The sequence below is a fragment of the Lynx canadensis genome, chromosome C1 (assembly GCF_007474595.2).
Source record: "Lynx canadensis isolate LIC74 chromosome C1, mLynCan4.pri.v2, whole genome shotgun sequence".
Taxonomy (NCBI): Eukaryota; Metazoa; Chordata; class Mammalia; order Carnivora; family Felidae; genus Lynx; species Lynx canadensis.
In genome coordinates this window covers 220,795,298-220,812,801 of record NC_044310.1, presented here as the reverse complement: position 1 = coordinate 220,812,801, position 17,504 = coordinate 220,795,298, and the positions used below count along the sequence as shown (strand labels likewise).

The 17,504-nt window shown below is 53.5% G+C and overlaps 1 protein-coding gene across 1 annotated transcript; it reads left to right on the top strand.

Moving 5' to 3' along the window:
- The first annotated feature begins 6,114 nt into the window (after positions 1–6,114).
- On the top strand, positions 6,115–15,180 carry DTYMK (deoxythymidylate kinase). The gene is made up of 5 exons (XM_030327152.1): positions 6,115–6,253; positions 6,961–7,069; positions 9,525–9,615; positions 10,354–10,551; positions 14,774–15,180. Exons 1-5 carry the CDS (start codon positions 6,124–6,126, stop codon positions 14,882–14,884), a joined length of 639 nt encoding a protein of 212 aa, XP_030183012.1. The 5' UTR covers positions 6,115–6,123; the 3' UTR covers positions 14,885–15,180.
- Positions 15,181–17,504: the final 2,324 nt, after the last annotated feature.

Here is a 17,504-nt window from a genome sequence, read left to right as displayed (position 1 = left end):
TTTCAGATTGGCTTCTTTCACTTAGCAACACGCATTTAAGTTTCTTCCATGCTTTTTTTTAATGTTTGTTTATTTTTGACAGAGACAGAAACAGATCTCGAGTGGGGGCCGGGCAGAGAAAGAAGGAGACACAGAATCATAAGCAGGCTCCAGGCTCCGAGCTGTCAGCACAGAGCCTGACGTGGGGATCGAACTCAGGAAACGTGAGATCGTGACCTGAGCTGAATTCAGATGCTTAACTGACCGAGCCACACATGTGCCCCACCTCCATGCTTTTTTTGTGATTTGACAGCTCATTTCTTATTAACGCTGAGTAATATTTCATTGTCTGGGTGTACCATAGTTTACCCATTCACCTACTGAAAGAGATCTTAGTTGCTTCCAAGTTTTGGAAATTATGAATAAAGCTAGTATAGTCATTTTTTTAAATTTACATCCAAGTTAGCACATGGTGCAACAATGGTTTCAGAAGTAGATTCCTTAATGCCCCTTACCCATTTAGCCCATCCCCCCTCCCACAACCCCTCCAGTAACCCTCTGTTTGTTCTCCATATTTAAGAGTCTCTTGTTTTGTCCCCATCCCTGTTTTTATATATTTTTTTGCTTCCCTTCCCTTATGTTCATCTTTTTTGTCTCTCAAAGTCCTCATATGAGTGAAGTCATACGATATTTGTCTTTCTCTAATTTCGCTTACCATAATACCCTCTAGTTTCATCCATGTAGTTGCAAATGGCAAGATTTCATTCTAGTAGTGCAATTGCTGGGTCATAGGATAGTTCTATTTTTAATTTTTTGAGGAAACTCCATACTGTTTTCCATAGTGGCTGCACCAGTTTGCATTCCCATAGTATAATCACTTGTATACAGGTTTTTGTGTGGACATGTTTTCAATTCCTTTTGTTAAATACAAAGAAGTGTAAGATTGTCTACGTTTGTAGAAACTACCAAACTGTCTTCCAAAGTGGTCGTATCATTTTGCATTTCCATCAGCAGTGAATGAGAGTTCCTGTTGCCCCGTAGCGTCACTAGCACCTGGTGTCATAAGTGTTCCAGATTTGGGCCATTCTAACAGGTGTGTAGAAATAGTTCTGTTTTTTTGCAATTCCCTAATGACATGGTTTTGAGCACTTGTTCACACATATATTTGCCATCTGTATATCTTCCTTTGTGAGGTGTCTGTTCATAAATTTTGCCCATTTTTTAAATTGGGCTGTTGGTTTTCTTATTGGTGAATCATACTATCCATTTTTCTACTATTTACATCTCTAACTTTTTTTTTTTAATTTTTTTTTTCAATGTTTATTTATTTTTGGGACAGAGAGAGACAGAGCATGAACGGGGGAGGGGCAGAGAGAGGGAGACACAGAATGGGAAACAGGCTCCAGGCTCCGAGCCATCAGCCCGGAGCCTGACGCGGGGCTCGAACTCACGGACCGCGAGATCGTGACCTGGCTGAAGTCGGAGGCTTAACCGACTGCGCCACCCAGGCGCCCCTACATCTCTAATTTAATACTCTTTGCAAACATCTGGCCGTGTTTTACTCAATTCTACTTCATTTTGTTGACTAGATATATTTTCATTGGTGTACCACATTTTAATAATAGATGTTTAATATTTTGATTGTTTTCATTTTTTCATTACCATAAATAATGCCCTGTTGAACATTTATTCATATGGCTGTATGTATCTGTGTGTTCCAGTTATTATTCCTGCATAATAAACTACCTGAAAACAGTGGCTTAAAGGAACCATTTTATTATCACTTATAATTTTTGTGAGTCACACATTGCAGCAGGGCTCAAGCAGGGGATTCTTTTTTCTATGGGAGACTGTAGAGATCACTGGGGTGGCTGGAAGGTGGCATTCAACTGGCATTATGGACCAGGGCACTTACATAGGACCTCTCCAGCATAGCTGTCCCACGTGGTAGTACTTCGCACATGGCCATGCAGGGCTTCCCGAGATCTCCAGGCCTCCGTAGAAGCTGCAATACTTGTGAATGCCCCTTGGAAGTCCCAAGACACCTCACTACATTTTATTGGTCGAGCAAATTGTTGGGGCCAACTCCGATTTGAGGGGAGGGGAATTAAACACACCTCTCAATGGGAGGAGTAGCAATGGTTGTGGACAGCTCTAATTTACACACTGTCCTATTAGCCCTTTAGGATAAATTCTTAGAAATGGAATTGCTAGCTCAAAAACTATTGCATGTTCTAAGTGTTGATACTTCTAAATGAATTGCCCAAGGGAAAATAATACCAACCGACACTCCACTAAGCATGTTTCTACACTTTTTGGCCATGATCTCGTGTGTCATGAGTTCGAGCCTGGCGTCAGGGTCTGTGCGAACAGCTCACAGCCTGGAGCCTGCTTCAGATTCTGTGTCTCCCTCTCTCTCTGCCCCTCCCCTGCTCATGCTCCGTCTCTGTCTTAAGAATTAAAAAAAAAAGAGTAACTCCTTCCAGATAACCATTTGTCTTCTTTCGTTCACGTGACAAAGCTGATGAATTCTCTTACAGAGACCCTGTTTTAGAAACTATCAGAGATGACTCCCTAACTGTCTACTGTTACTGCAACGTACTTAAGAGCAGGTTTCTCAATCTCAGCACTGTTGACACCTTGGGCCAGAAAACTCTTTGCTGTGGAGGTGGGGGTGGGGAGGGGGGCTGTGCTGTGCCCTGTAGGATGCTTAACAGCATCCCTGGCTTCTACTCACTAGATAGCACTTTCCCAAGTTGTGACCATCAAAATGTCCCCTAATCGAGAAACAGTTGGGGGGCACTTTGGGCAAGAGTAAGCTACTCTGACATAAAGAAACCCAACCAAGATCCAGTGGCTTGGAAAAGACAGAATTTTATTTCTTATGTAACAGTCCCAATGTAGAGTCCAGGATGTGGCAACCATGCTCCCTGGGGTCACTCAGGGGCCCAGATTCCTCCAAGCATGGTGTCTCCCCCAGGGAGCTTTGTCATCATCAGCAGAGGCAAGGCTGGGTTGCAACAAGAGGCAGCAGTGGGCAAAGGGAGAGCACTGTTTGCTGTCTCAAGGAGCACACACCGTATCTACTCACATTTATTTATTTTTTAAATGTTTATTTGGGGGGGGAGGCAGAGAGAGAGGGACCAAGGATCTGAAGCAGGCTCTTGTTGACAACACTCACGAACTGTGAGCTCATGACCTGGGCCAAAATCAGACGCTTAACCAACTGAGCCACCCAGGTGCCCCCCTACTCACATTTAATTGGCAGTTACCTGGCCACACCTAACTGCAAGTGGGGCTGGGGAAAAGAGTCTGGTAAGGCACTGATGTGCCCAGCAGTCTTCTGGAAGTAGGTGAGTGCTATGGACTGAATATTCCCCCAAACTCATAGGATGACTCCTAGCCCACAGTGTGACTGTATTTGGAAAAGTAATTAAGAGGAGGAAGAGACGCCAGAGATCTCTCTCCACACCTGTGGTAGAAAGACTGGTGCCATCTGAGCCTCCCGGTCTGTGGTGTTTCGATATGGTAGCCGAGCTAACACAGTGAGAGGGTCTTTGCTCCACAGCACCAGTGTCTGACACAATCCTGCGAGGTGGAAGGTACAACACACCTGAGAAGGCAACAGTAAAAGGGTTTTAGTGATTTTTTTTTTTAAGATTTTATTTTTAAGTAACCTCTACACCCAATGTAGGGCTCGAACTCACAACCCCGAGATCAAGTCGCACACTCCACCAACTGCGAGCCAGCCAGGCACCCCCAGTCTTTTTGTTTTTTAATGGACAATCGCAAACACATTAAGAGTAGAGAGGACCTAAGAAGCTCTGTGTGCCCATCAGCCAGTGTCACCAACTCTCAACTTACAACCCATTTTATTTCACCTCTGTCTCCAAGCACACTTAGACCCGGAAGTGCATAACGTCGTCCGTGAAGTGGATGTCCTGTGCCCACCTACAAGGCCTCCATGGTCTGGGGAAGAGGACTCACTGCTTCAGGACAGACCATGCTGAAAATCAGGCCCGAGACCTGACTCCTCCACCGTGGCAGAGCAGAAAGGAGACCGATGTCCAGAGCCAATGGTGCCCCTCTGCCCACCGCAGGGCTATGAGGTCAGCACTGGATGCAAGAGGCGGCGGAAGTCACCCTGTGACCATGAGGGAAAAGTAGAACTAAAATGTGGACCTGACCTTCAACATCACCTAGCAAAGGAAGCAGTTCTCAGCTGCCTAACTCTGAACTTCGAGTTATAGGAGATAATGAAACATCCTGGTGATTTAAGCCACAGTGAGGCTGGGATTCTGACACGGGCAGTTAGAGTCATCCTGATATTTGAGAGGCGTGACATGTCCTTAGCGATGGAAGCAAAACCGTTTGCTGTATCTTAACATCACCGTGCTTGTGCCAGGTTAGCCGTTTCTGCAGTCAAAAGGGCACCCCCACCAGCACCCGGCACCCAAGACCCTCAACAGCCAGGCTCCTCCGTTTCCACCGGCAGCCAGGAAGTCCCTGCGTTCACGTTCCTCCCCGGCATCCTGGTGAGCTCATCCTGCTACCCTGGGCCCTGCCGAGCCTGCGAAGGTTCTCGTCCCCACTCTAATCCTTTTCACACTTTCGAAGGCAAGGAGATGGACATTTTAGAACAGGAGACACCAAACAAATGGATGTTACTTCCCCACCCTGAACATTAAGCACCAGCCTTTGTATCAGTGAGCTCCTCCTAGGCCATGCTGCAGTAACAAGGGATCCCAGGATCAGGGAAGGGAATCCCGCTGGCTTAACTCCTGCCGTGCCATCAGCTGCAGGGGCTGCAGGCCTTCTCTCTGAGATCAGCACGAACAAAGAGTCATAACCATGCAAAAACTCTTTTGGCACCGGGGGCAAAGAGGGGATGGATGAACCACACACCAGCTTTTAAAGCTTCTGCCTCAGAGTGTGCGTGTCATCTCTGATTACAGCAGCGTTGGAAGTCATACGCTGAAGATCGACATCGAGGAATGAGGCAAACGATTTGGAATGATGATATAATCTATCACCTTTTCCAGAACCGAAAACCAAATCAGGCAAAGGTCAGTTGGGGAAACATAAAGTTATTCCAGGTGTCTTGGGTAAGAGCGGCATCAGGGTCTTGGACAAACCCGAAGACCTGGGGGGGGAAAAGTCAGGGAGATCGCGACCGAGGACGTGGGTGGTGCGGGAAGCCTCAGCAGTCTCCTGGGCTGCAGCAGGGAAGCCTGTGCTCCAGGAGGCTCGCTAGAAAATTCTACCTGCAACTGCCTCCGATCCTCAATCTCTAATCCAGTTATGGAGGCTATTCCGGGAAACGTGGCCCCCAGCTGATTACCACCCGAGCTTCTGTGTCCTACTCCCCATGTGACGGCACCTGGGCAGGGCCCCCGGGAAGCGAGCAGGTGGCGAGGGCGGGATCCCGACGGTGGTACAGCGCCCTCACCAGGCGAGGCCGGCGGACTCCCCAGGAGCACAGTCTCACCTGAAGCACCCCAAACGGCCCGGGTGTCCCTAACATGACAACAGCACACAGGAGAGGGCGCTTTCCGGACGCCAGGCGCTCCTCTCCACCCTGAAGCTACCCCCCCACCCTTGCCGTCGCCCCACGGCAGGAGTCGGGCACAGGGCGGCGGTACAGCTGCCCCCGTCCCTCTCCCGAGAGCCCGCCTGTGTCTTCTGAACCGCACCCCGGGCCTCAGGAACAGCGACAACGCCACCGCTTCCCCGCGACTGTCGCGGAACTACACGGCCGCCACGGGACAGCTCAGTCCGTCCGCGGCACGGCCCGCAGCCCTGGGCCACAGCGGCCGCAGCCAGGGCCCGGAGACTGGGACTCCGCCGGAAGGGGCAGTGTCCGACCAGAGCGCCTTCGCCCCACCCCCGGGCCAGCAGCCAATCCCAGCGTGCGGCAGTGAAGACGGCCCACCTTAGTCAATCCCAGAGCGCGCGCGGGCGGCGCTCCGCTGACGCAGATATTTCAGCAGGCCCGCCACGCGCCGCGGCTACCGGTTCTTCCCAGCGCGCACTGCGACCGCGCCCCTTTCAGCCAATCACAGCGCGCGCCGCGGACGCCCGCCAATGGGCGCTCTGAAAGGCGGGGCGGCCCGGGACCGCGGCGGGTGGCGGGAAAGCGCCGCGATGGCGGGCCGGCGCGGAGCCCTCATCGTGCTGGAGGGCGTGGATCGCGCGGGAAAGAGCACGCAGAGCCGCAAGCTGGTGGCCACGCTGTGCGCCTCGGGCCACCGTGCCGAGCTGCTCCGCTTCCCGGGTGGGTGTGGCGCCGGCGGGGCGGACGGTGCGCGGTCCCGCTCGGTCTGGTGTTTGTGCGGCTCCGTGGGTCTGTGGTGGACGTACGACCCGGCGGCCCTCTCTAAAGCGGGGTCGTGACGTGGTCGTACACTCAGGAGACTGGTGTCGCGAGGTGACGACCCGATCTGTCACCCCCAGCAGTGTCCTGGCGCTGATGTGTAATCCGTACCCCAGTGTCTGCTTTTGGTTTTCTGGATAGCTGTTTGCTCTCGGGGGGGGGGGGGCGGGGGGCGGTATGGGATATTTTTAGTTTGTAAAGTAAAACTTTTGATCTCCAAAGTGCTTACGAAAATTTCGTCAGTGCTTACGTTATCCAAAAACACCTTAAGGCCTACGAAATGGGTAGGGAAATGAGGGTAAAATGCTTTTTTGAATACCGTTCTAATCAGTCTGCAAATCTTATGAATGCTTCTTTCGAGATAACTACTTTGTGCCCTCATTTCCTTTTCTTAAAGCATTTTTCGTCCCATCGTGTGTGCACGCTGCTGCCCTTTCTCAGGGAAGCTCCTTTGGCTTCAGGGGGAGGTGTGAACCTGTGTACACACGTGGTACCATAAAACAAAGTTCGACTTGAGTGTGGGACCGGAAGCTCAGCCCCAGCTATATTCTACTTCAGGTGGAGAGTCTGTCCTCACTTTTGTGTCACCCCCTCTTCTCTTTTTTTAGAAAGATCAACTGAAATTGGCAAACTTCTGAGTTCCTACTTGGAAAAGAAGAGCGAGGTGGAAGATCACTCGGTGCACCTGCTTTTCTCCGCGAACCGCTGGGAGCAAGTGTAAAAACAAACTTTGTGCCGCCCCTTCCTGGTGTGGTGCTTCCTTCTTGAGCCTGGGTGAACGGCAGCTCTTGATTCTGAAGGGTGTTGGCAGGAACGCCAGTAATGACACTTTTATAAGTGTCAGGCTCGTCCCCCGTGACCCGAGGTCTTAGAGCTCCATAGTTCCCAAAGAGCACTGATTAGTGCTTTTCCTTCCTCCTGCCCTGCCACCTTTCTGTTATTAATAGACATTATTTAGGGTAGGTTTAGGTATACAGAAAAGCTGGTGAAAAGGTCAGTTCCTCCATACCCCTGTCCCTACCCCCTCCTCCTTTTCTCATGTTATTGGTTAGATCAGCGAGTTAACTTGTTACAGAGGGTGAACTGATGTTGACACATTAGTAACTGAAGTTCACAGTTTACCTTCTCCCGCCCCTTTTGTTTTGCCTCCTCTTACTCAGCCTCTTCCCTCAACATGGAACTTTTACACAGTGCCTGTGGGGTATGCTTTTAGGTGCTTTTGTTTCCATTTACATACACCTGTGTTGTGGGCTTGTTTTGTTTTCTAACATAAATAAATGGGATCCTCCCATACAAACCGCCTCCTAACTTGCTTCCTAATTCTGGCCTGCAGAGCTCTGACTTCCCTGTCGCTTTTGGGAGCTTTTCAGAAAGGCTACTCCACAGTAGATGCAGCTAGATGCCTGCTCACGGCTTTGCGCTGTCCCCCCTTATGAGCAAGCCTGCGCTGCTTTCTTCTGGATCACCTGTGTCTTATTTGGAAAGGTCTTCCCGCTCCAAGTATTAGAAGAAAGTGAGATCATTTTTATAAACTTTAATACATCAGGAATTCATGGACATAATCGGTCTGACTTTGCTTTTTGTGGCTTTGTAGAAAAATAAGTCCACTTAGAAATGAAAAATAATGCTGACTCTACTTCCTAGTGAGTGATCTTGTCCCTGGCACACAGGTCTGCATGTGGCACCACTCCTCCTTCAGGTCATTCCAGCCACTACCATTTGCTCAGTCAGATGTGAAAGTCCTTGGGTGACCGGTCAGATGCCGGGTTCACATCTGGCACCATTGCCCACCAGTTGTGTGACCTTGGTCCCGTGCAGCCCCTCTCAGCCACAGCTGCTTCATCAGCATCGTGGCCGTGGTGGCCCCTCTTGTAGATCCAGGTGAGGATCAAGTACAGCTGGGCGGCAGGCCTGGGAATGAGTGCCCGGTTAACCTGAGCTGTTCTGAAGCACTTCTGTGAAGAAACTGCTGATTTCCTCCAGCCCTTTAATTGTCCATCTTTTTGCTCTGCTTCTTAATTGACTCAATTGCTGGTTCCCAGAGATACTTGTCTTCTGGCTTCTGTACAGTCCGGGGGCACAGACTGGGTGGCACTGCCCTCACAGAATGGGCACTTCCTTCCCCATCTCTTTGCCAAAACCCACCAGTCCTCCAGGGGCACCTTCCCACTCCATGCAGGAATTCATTCCTGGAAATTAGGGATTTCTTTTACTTCCCATAGCAATTTAGCTATTTTCTACTCCCTTCTGTGCCTGTCTACCTGAGATCTCAAGGCTGGGGGCTGACTAGCCATCATCCGGTCAAGGACACCCTTGGCCACCTGTCCATCCTCATCCTCATCCTTCAGGTTCGAGGCTGCAAGTGTCATCGTATCTCCTCCTGGCCTCATCTGCTCCTTTGCCCTCCTGGGTTCTTCTTTTCAGCAGGGCAGCCTGGCCCCTCTGCACCCCCACCCAGACAGCCCAAGCCTCCCTTTGCTCATCTGTCTTTGTCACTTGTGTCTGTGGTGCTTTAGTGGACTTGTCTTTTCTACGTTGGGCTTTGCCAGGAACGCTCCTGTGGCATCTTCTAAAGAGAAGATCCAGGAGTGCCTGGGTGGCTCAGTCGGTTGGGTGACCAACTTCAGCTCAGGTCGTGATCTCATGGTCTATGGGTTCAAGCCCCGTGTCAGGCTCTGTGCTGACAGCTCAGAGCCTGGAGCCTGCTTTGGATTCTGTGTCTCCCTCTCTCTCTTCTTCTCCCCCCTCTGTGTTCTATCAAAAATAAATAAACATGGGGCGCCTGGGTGGCTCAGTCGGTTAAGCGTCTGACTTCGGCTCAGGTCATGATCTCACGGTCCGTGAGTTCGAGCCCTGCGTCGGGCTCTGTGCTGACAGCTTGGAGCCTGGAGCCTGTTTCAGATTCTGTGTCTCCCTCTCTCTCCGCCCCTCCCCTGTTCATGCTCTGTCTCTCTCTCAAAAATAAATAAACGTTAAAAAAAATTTTTTTTAAGTAAATAAATAAACATAAAAAAATTTTTTTAAAGCTAAGATCCAGATCTTTTCTGAACAAGAATAAAGTTACAAATCTCTGCCCAGGAATCCCTTCATTGCATGGGTTTCTGAACTGGTGAGTTATATTCTCTGGACCTGTGAAGCCGGGACCGTGGTTCAGAAGCACTCTGTTTTTTAGGCCATTAATTAAGAAGAAGTTGAGCCAAGGCATCACCCTCGTTGTTGACAGATACGCATTTTCTGGTGTCGCCTTCACCAGTGCCAAGGAGGTGAGTGTCTCCTGGCCCCCAGTGTGATCGTGGCAGGTACAGACTCCATGTGTTCATAAAATGCCTTCTAGGACTGCTAGGGTCCCTCTCTTTGCTGGGTTAAGTGGCTCTTTATCGGGAAGAAGAGCACCCAGATTGTTGCCAGAACTCTGTTGCTCGGATAGCATATTAGCGCCTCCATTCCATGGTGGGTGTCTGGGTGTTTTCTATTAATTTTCCTCCCCACCCCCCCCCCCCCCCCAGTGCCATGTACTTGTCGTTCTACGGGGAGAACGGCAGTGACCGTGCTGCCCGTTTGTTCTGCTTTTTATTTAGAAATGTTCACATAAGCACCAGCAGAGAAGACGATAACCACCAGCACCATCACCTGCCTCAGAACCCTCTGGTCTCCGAGCTGACCCACCGGGCACGTCACTAGCTCCTTGGTGAACATTTCAGTTCACATCCCAAAATAACTTCTCACTAACATAATGTCACCTTAGCAAAGAGGAGCCCTTTCCTGACGCCATCATTCAGTCACGTGCTCAGTCGCCAGTTCTGTCGGAACTGTTTGATTGGTCTTGTGTTTTCACACATAGATTGAATCAGAATCCATTTCAGGGCCGTACTTGAAGTGAGATCCCTTTGCTGTCTCAGACACACATTAGCTTGTTTTTCCCCCTTTGTTAGGAATTTTGAAACCAAAAATTCGACCCCGTCATGGCTTCTTTCTCTAACTGTTGGGTTCTCTGTTGCCAGAATTTTTCCCTGGACTGGTGCAAGCAGCCGGACGTGGGCCTCCCGAAGCCGGACCTCGTGGTGTTCCTTCAGTTACGGCTGGCAGAGGCCGCCACCCGGGGAGAGTTTGGCCGTGAACGCTATGAGAATGGGAACTTCCAGGAGCGGGCGCTGCGTCGCTTCCATCAGCTGATGGCGGATAAGACTCTGAACTGGAAGGTGAGGGTGTCTCCCGGTGTCGCCGCCAGAAAGCACCTCAGTCCTGCTGCTGAGCCGAGACACCTGGCAGGCCTGGGGCTCCTCCAGGGCTTCTGTGCACAGCAGACCCCGGTCCTTTGTGGGTTGTGCACAACTAGGGAATTTGGTGCCTGGCGGGTGAGTCGGGGAGAGTTTACTAGATGGCAGCTCCCAGAGTGCAGTCCCGTGTGGTCAGGGCTCCTCTGCTGGCATCATGCCACCCACAAGTCACACCTTGCTTCGCCTTTTTTTTTTTTTATTCTGGGTTTTTTAATTTTTGTTTTTTAATGTTTATTTTTGAGAGGGAGAGAGAGTGCACTCAGGGGAGAGGCAGAGAGAGAGGGAGACACAGAATCCGAAGCAGGCTCTAGGCTCTGAGCTGTCAGCACAGAGCCCGACGTGGGGCTCGAACCTATAAACCGCGAGATCATGACCTGAGCCGAAGTCAAATGCTTAACTGACCTGACCGAGCCACCCGGGCGCCCCTAAGGTTATTTATTTTGAAAGACAGCACGAGCAGGGGTGGGGCAGAGAGAAAGGGGAGACAGCATCCCCAGCAGGCTCCTCACTGTTGGCGCCGGCCTCATCGTGAGACTATCCCACGAACCGTGAGATCATGACCTGAGCCGGAGCCAAATGTCAGACCCTCAACTGACGAGCCACTCGGGCACCCCCGCCTTCCATTTGTAACCTCAGAGTAGCACTCTGGCTTGCTGTGTCTGTTCCACCTCTGATCTCGAAAGTCCTAGCTGGCAGGTTTGGGCGCGGCCCTCTGTTCTGCCTCCACACCCGGGAGTCCTTTGCTACCTCCCTCCGAGCCCTGTCCCACCAGTTCCAGCCCCGGAAGGGGCCTTTCTTCCTTTCCTCTTGTGAGGATGTCCTCCTCTCACCCGCAGGCTCACACCCATGCAGCTCAGCCCCTGTCTACCTAGGCCTGGTGCCCCTCAGCCCTGCTCCCTCCACCTCAGTGCACCGCTCCCGTTCACCTGGCCCATTTCCCCCTCCCCATGGACACCAAAGCGGCCCCTTCCCCACTGCTCCCCGGGCCCACCCTTATCCCTGTGTGGTCAGAGGCTGCCCCGGGAAGGAGAATGTTGGTTTTCTTTACCATCAACAAGCTCCACTGCTGAGAGGGGCTGCATCCCTGCTGTGCTGTGGGAGGTCTAAGGGAGTCGCTTTGGCTCCCAGTGCTTTGGCTCCCAGTTCGGCCGTCTTCTCTGGTTCATGCTGCTCCCTCAAGCTGCCTGTCTGTGGCCTCATGCCGTCCCCCACGCAGAATTCTGCCTCTCTTGTCAGGGTGCTTTCTCCTGCTGTGCAAGGACAGCGTTCCTGTGAGACTGGCAGTAAGGGAAAGTGGCTTAAAGCAAAGGAGCGATTACCGTTAATTTATATGGAACATTTCTGAATGTTCCCAGACCCCAGAAAATCACCTCTCCTAGGCCCTTGTGACCCATCTTGCTAACGAGCGCCCATAACCCATGGATGTGAAGCCCAGACACTCGCAGACACAGAGCTCTGGCAGCGGGGTGCGGGGACGCGGAGGGCCGTCCCGGGGAAAGAGCCCAGCGGGCCTCCTTGCTGCAAAACCAACGCTGAGCACCCTTTTCGCCCTTTCCAGTAAAGCGAAAATCCTCGTTGGTTTCTTTTGGTTAGCGAAACAGGTACTAACATCGGTCTTTGACACAGACTTTTGCAAAGCGGGGGACACCATTCCATTTCTGTTCAACGTGCCCGCGTCAGAGCTGGGGGTGTGAGCAGCGTGTTTCTTTCTACAAATGGAAGCTCCAGATAAAATCCTTTTAAGTTTGTTTAATATCAATAAGCTTTTAAACTCATTTTTATACTGATCGATTATATCGTATGCAGAAATTCCAAAGTTCTGTTCCATTTCTGTTTTTCTTTTGTCAATCAGTTCTACATGGTTTAAGTTATTCTGAATTTAGAACACTTTTCAAAATCTGCAAGGAATAAGACAGAAATGTCTGCGATCAGGAATGTGAATGGAGAGGAAACCGTTTCCTACCGACCAGCGCTGGTGCCCTTGTCCTTCCCGACCTCCTGAGTTTTCATCTTGTGTCGCTTCCTTTAGCCTTAAGAACATTCTGTAATGTTCCCTGTAGGGTGGGTCTCCTGACATAGAATTCTCAGCTTTTGTTTATCTGAAAATAACGTTTTTAGCATTATTTTTGAAAAGTTTTTAAGCAAATAACAAGAAGTTACAACTTGCAAGTATAGTATATAAAACTCCCTCCCAGGACCATTCGAGAATGAATTTGTACCCAACACCTGCCCCCTGCCATGTCCTGTCAGATTTGGGACTTCACACCATTGGGTCCCCAGGCCCATGTGGGTTACCTCCCGTTCGGGTTCCCACTCACGTCCTTTTTAACAAATGACTCCGTGTACAGTCACGTGTCTGGCCTTAGCCTGTGACTTTCACGACCCTGACACTTCGGAAGTTTCACAGCAGTTGTGGTAGTGAGTCTCAGATGGCCTCTCCTGTTTGCCCACGGCTGGACTCAGGTCGTGCATCTCTAGCAGGGTAGCATTAGCGGGCTGTCGGCTTCCCAGTGCACCCTGCCATGTCATGTGGGATTTCGGCTTGTCCCATTTCTGGTGATGCTTGCTTTGTCGGGTATTTATACTGAAGTGTAGCTGACACACACTGTTAAGGTTAGTGTGCACCACAGTGATGGGACCCGCATGTGCCACTGGCTGTGGTCCCCAGGCTGGGCCTTCCACATCGTGACTCCACCCCGTAACCGGAAGCCTGGCCCTCCCTCTCCCCTGCACCCCCCCACCCCTTCCCCTCTGGCAACCACCAGTGCGATCTTTGCATTTATGCGGCTCTTCCTGCTTTTTGTTTGTTTAGATTCCACGTACACGTGAAATCATACGGTGTCTGTCTCTGGCTTACTTCACTTAGCCTGCCACCCCCTGGGCTCACCTGCGTCCCTGCATATGGCGGGAGCTTCTTCCGCCCTTCGGCTGAGCGATGTCCCACTGTGTGCATACCGGTGACGTTCACCTCCAGGGTGCTTGCCGGGCCCCACTGCGAGGGGACTCTCCGTCTGTAACTAATGCGTGTTTTGTGATGAGATTCTTCAAAACCACCAAAGAGTCTCATCACTCATCACATTTTCAGTTCACCTCTAGTCTGTATCTGAACAGACCCGTGTTTTCCTGCTTTACCACCAGCAGTCTGTTCCGCCGAGGTCTGGCCCACGGGACCCCCTCCCCACGGCTCCTGTTACACTTCTGCTCCCCAGCACGTGAACGTTTTCTGGATTTGTCCTGTATTTTTCCAGCCCAGCTCTAGAATCGGTTGCCTCCCCAGGTTTCCCTGGTTGCTTTTTGTGGCGAAAGATATTTCTAGATCCGTGTCCAGGGACCCAGGGCGCTTGTTGGTGCTGTGCTGTGTCTGTTCCCAGGCCCTCAGAGGACTAGAGATGTAGAAGTTTCTGTGTGATATGCCGTGTGTGAGTTTATACAGTGTGTGTGTGTATGTGTGGTACACGTGTGTGGTTTTCCCGTGTGTGTTTATACATGTGTGGTACACCTGTGTGTGTTTACATGTATGGGGGGTACACCCGTGTGCGAGCTCAGACGTGTGTGAGACATGCCCGTATGCCAGTTCACACCTGGCATGCAGGGTGCAGAATGCAGTCTAGAAGGCCTTCAGGAGGGTGTCACCGGTGTGGGCTCTCGGGCTGTGTAGGAGGTCATTCCGACTCCTGCAACCAGACCTCACGAAATCGTTCCACAGCTGAGTGGGTCTGTGCTCCCAGGAGCCCGGCTGTGTCAGGACAAAACCGTCTCCCCAGGCCTGACTTCTTGCAGAACTTGCCCGAGTTCCGAGCAGCGACCGGGCAGGGCTGCGGCCGGGCGGGCCCTGCAGTCCCTGCGCGTGCTCTGAGCTGGACTGGTCGGGGTGGGCAGGCGAGGGGAGGGGGCTGATAGGGAGCAGGACTGCGTGTTTCTCCTGTGTCGGGGCCGCGGCAGGAGTGCGGGACGCCTTGGTCCTCAGGACACGAGCAAAGCCCACCTTCCTGAGCCACGACCAGAGGTCAGAGGGGAGGGTGAAGGACCCCGGCGGCGTGGGGTGCCCCTCCGGAGCCCAGCCCCGCCTGGAGTCCCCGCACGCAGCGAGAACGGCGAGAAGCATTAACCGTCCTCTCTCTCCCTGCCTCCCCTGTGGGAACAGATGGTCGACGCCTCCAAAAGCATCGAAGATGTCCACAAGGAGATCCACGCCCTCTCCGTGGACACCATCCGGGCCGTCACGCAGAGGCCGCTGGGGGAACTGTGGAAGTAGACGCGCAGCGCCCCTCGTCGGTGGCCCCTCGGGGCGGAGCTGCTGGGGAGGTGGACGACCCGACGCCGTGCGCATGCATGGACCAGCGCCGGCAGCCGCAGGCCAGCCCGTCGTGAGGTGGCGGGGCGCGGAGACCCCGTGCGCGCAGTCTTCCTCCGCCCGCTTTTACCCCGAGATCCCGGTAAATTACTGTTTTCTCTTCCGGAGGGACCGCATCCGCGCGGTTTCATTGAAACGGCAGTCAGCTGAAACTCTCCTGAATCTTTTCTAGGAACTAATAAAAATGATTTGGGGAACGTCCTGTGGGGCAGTCATCTCCTTAGCAGCCGTGGGCGTGAGGGAGAGGCGGTCGTAGCGGGCCAGCCCCGGCCGGGCCTTCGGGATTCCTGCCCGGTGTTGCCGGCAGCCGCCGCTGGGCCCTGAGCACCTGCGTGCCGGCCCGTCGTAAGCTGCTGTGCGTGGTCTGAGGGCACGAAGAGAATCGGGGCTGAGGGCAGTGCAGCGGGGGCCCCCATCCAGAGGGACTGCGGCCGAGGTGTGGTATCTGGGTGACCACTATGTTGTAAGAGGTGACGAGAGGAGCCTGGGCAGCACCTGGCGGTGGCCTCAAGGGTCCTGCGCAGCGGCAGCGCCCAGGGCCACACTTGCCTGTGCTGGGCAGGGTCGTGCTTGTCTGGGTTCTTGTCTGTGGTCCCCGGGCCGGGGGCGCAGGCCCGGACGTGCCCAAGGCAGCCCGGCCCTGCATCCTGGTCCTCAGGGGGCATCTCAAAGGGGACGGAGGAAATGATGGGTTCTGTGTCCTTTGGTTGCTGAGGGGCCTGGGGACAGCACGGTGTCAGCCTCAGGCCTCTGTCCATCAGAAGGTGCTGGTTCTGTCCACTCAGACCACGCCGCACCCTTGAGGTCACCATTGGGTAACAAGAGCTGTCGGGAACAGGGATAGACTGTGGAGTGCCGGGTGTTCCCCCGCGCCCCCCAGTGGTGGCCTGGCCTCACCATCGTTAGCTGCCTTTGTGCTCTTTGACAGAATCGAGGCCTCATGCCCTGTGATGAAAACAGTCGCTGCCCCCCCAACTGGGGGCCCCTGGGTGGTCAGTCCGTTGAGCATCCAACTCTTGGTTTTGGCCATCATCGCACAGTTGGTGGGATCGAGCCCTGTGTTGGGCTCTGTGCTGACAGCATGGAGCCTGCTTGGGATTCTCTCTCCCTCTCTCTCCCTCTCCCCTCCCCCTCTCCCTCTCCCTCTCCCTCTCTCTCTGCCCCTCCCCAACTTGCTTGCACATGCACACTTTCTCTCCAAATAAGTAATAGTAGACTTAAGAAGCTCCCAAACCAGCATCCCATGTGCCTCCCGTTGCTGTGGGGCAGGCCAGGGTGACTGACACCTAGTGAGAGGTGGGGACTGCCGGGCAGGCGGAGTGGGTGGTGGGTGGAGGCTGTGCCCGGAACACCCAGGCCACGATGGCGGCTGAGGGGACCTCTCAGCTGCAGACACCTGCACCCCAGGCTAGAACTCAAGCCGTGGGGAGCCACCTGCTCAGCGCCGGGCCGTGGTGGGGTTGGAGGTGGACAGGAATTCGGGAAGAGAAGGGCTGGAGTGGAGGCAGAAATGGTCTGACAGATTCCAACTTTCTCCAGGAAATACGGTGGGTCTTCAAACATCTGGCCAGGTGGCAGCGGCAGGGGCAGGCCTGACCAAGGGGGGGGGGGGGGGGCGGGGACAGGGTCCAGAGCACCCTTCTCTCCGGTGGTTTCCGGTCTCTCCCTAAAGACGACTGTCAGGCGCTGGGAGGGGCACCCGCACGGCAAGGGGACCGGAGAAACCCGGTGCTGTCACAGGGTCTCTGGTGGGGAGGCGGCAGTCCTGGTCAGGGGAGTGGGCGGCAGCAGGAGGGCTCAGAGGGCACGCCCTCGCTGGCACTCAGGGTGGAGGGAGGGCCCCACCCCGGGGAGCACAGGTGGCTTCTGGGAGACGGGAGGAGGTGGGCCAGCACGGCCCGGGCCTCCAGCCAGAAGCAGCCTTGCAGAAGCCTTCTCAGGGCCCCTGGGAAGAAGGCGGCTGCTGCTTCGACCGTTCCAGCTCAAGCTACTCTGGGTGTCCCCTAGAGGCCGTGGCGCAGGCTCCCGGACTTCCTCACCTGGGGAGCTTTTGTCTGCCTTCGTCCCCTGGCAGCTGCCGTGGATGGCAGGTGGGGGCGCTGTGTGACTCGTGCCGAGGTGACCGGACGAGGCCAGTGGGCTCAGCCCACCTGGAAGGACACTGCTTTCAGAAATCAAACCAAGGATGGGGCGCCTGGGTGGCTCAGTCGGTTAAGCGGCCGACTTCGGCTCAGGTCATGATCTTGCATTGCCGTTTTTGAGTTCAAGCCCCACATCAGGCTCTGTGCCGACAGCTCAGAGCCTGGAGCTGCTTCAGAGTCTGTGTCTCCGTCTCTCTCTGCTCCTCCCCCACTCACAGTCTCTCCCTCAAAAATAAAGTGAACGTTAAGAATCAAACCAAGGCTAACACCACACGCGAGACACTCTCCACAGCCTCTCTTGTCGAAGGAGGAGCCGCTGTGCGTCGTCCTAAAATCGAGGTCCTTGTCTTTCACTCGGGAGACCACGAGGCCGAGGGCAG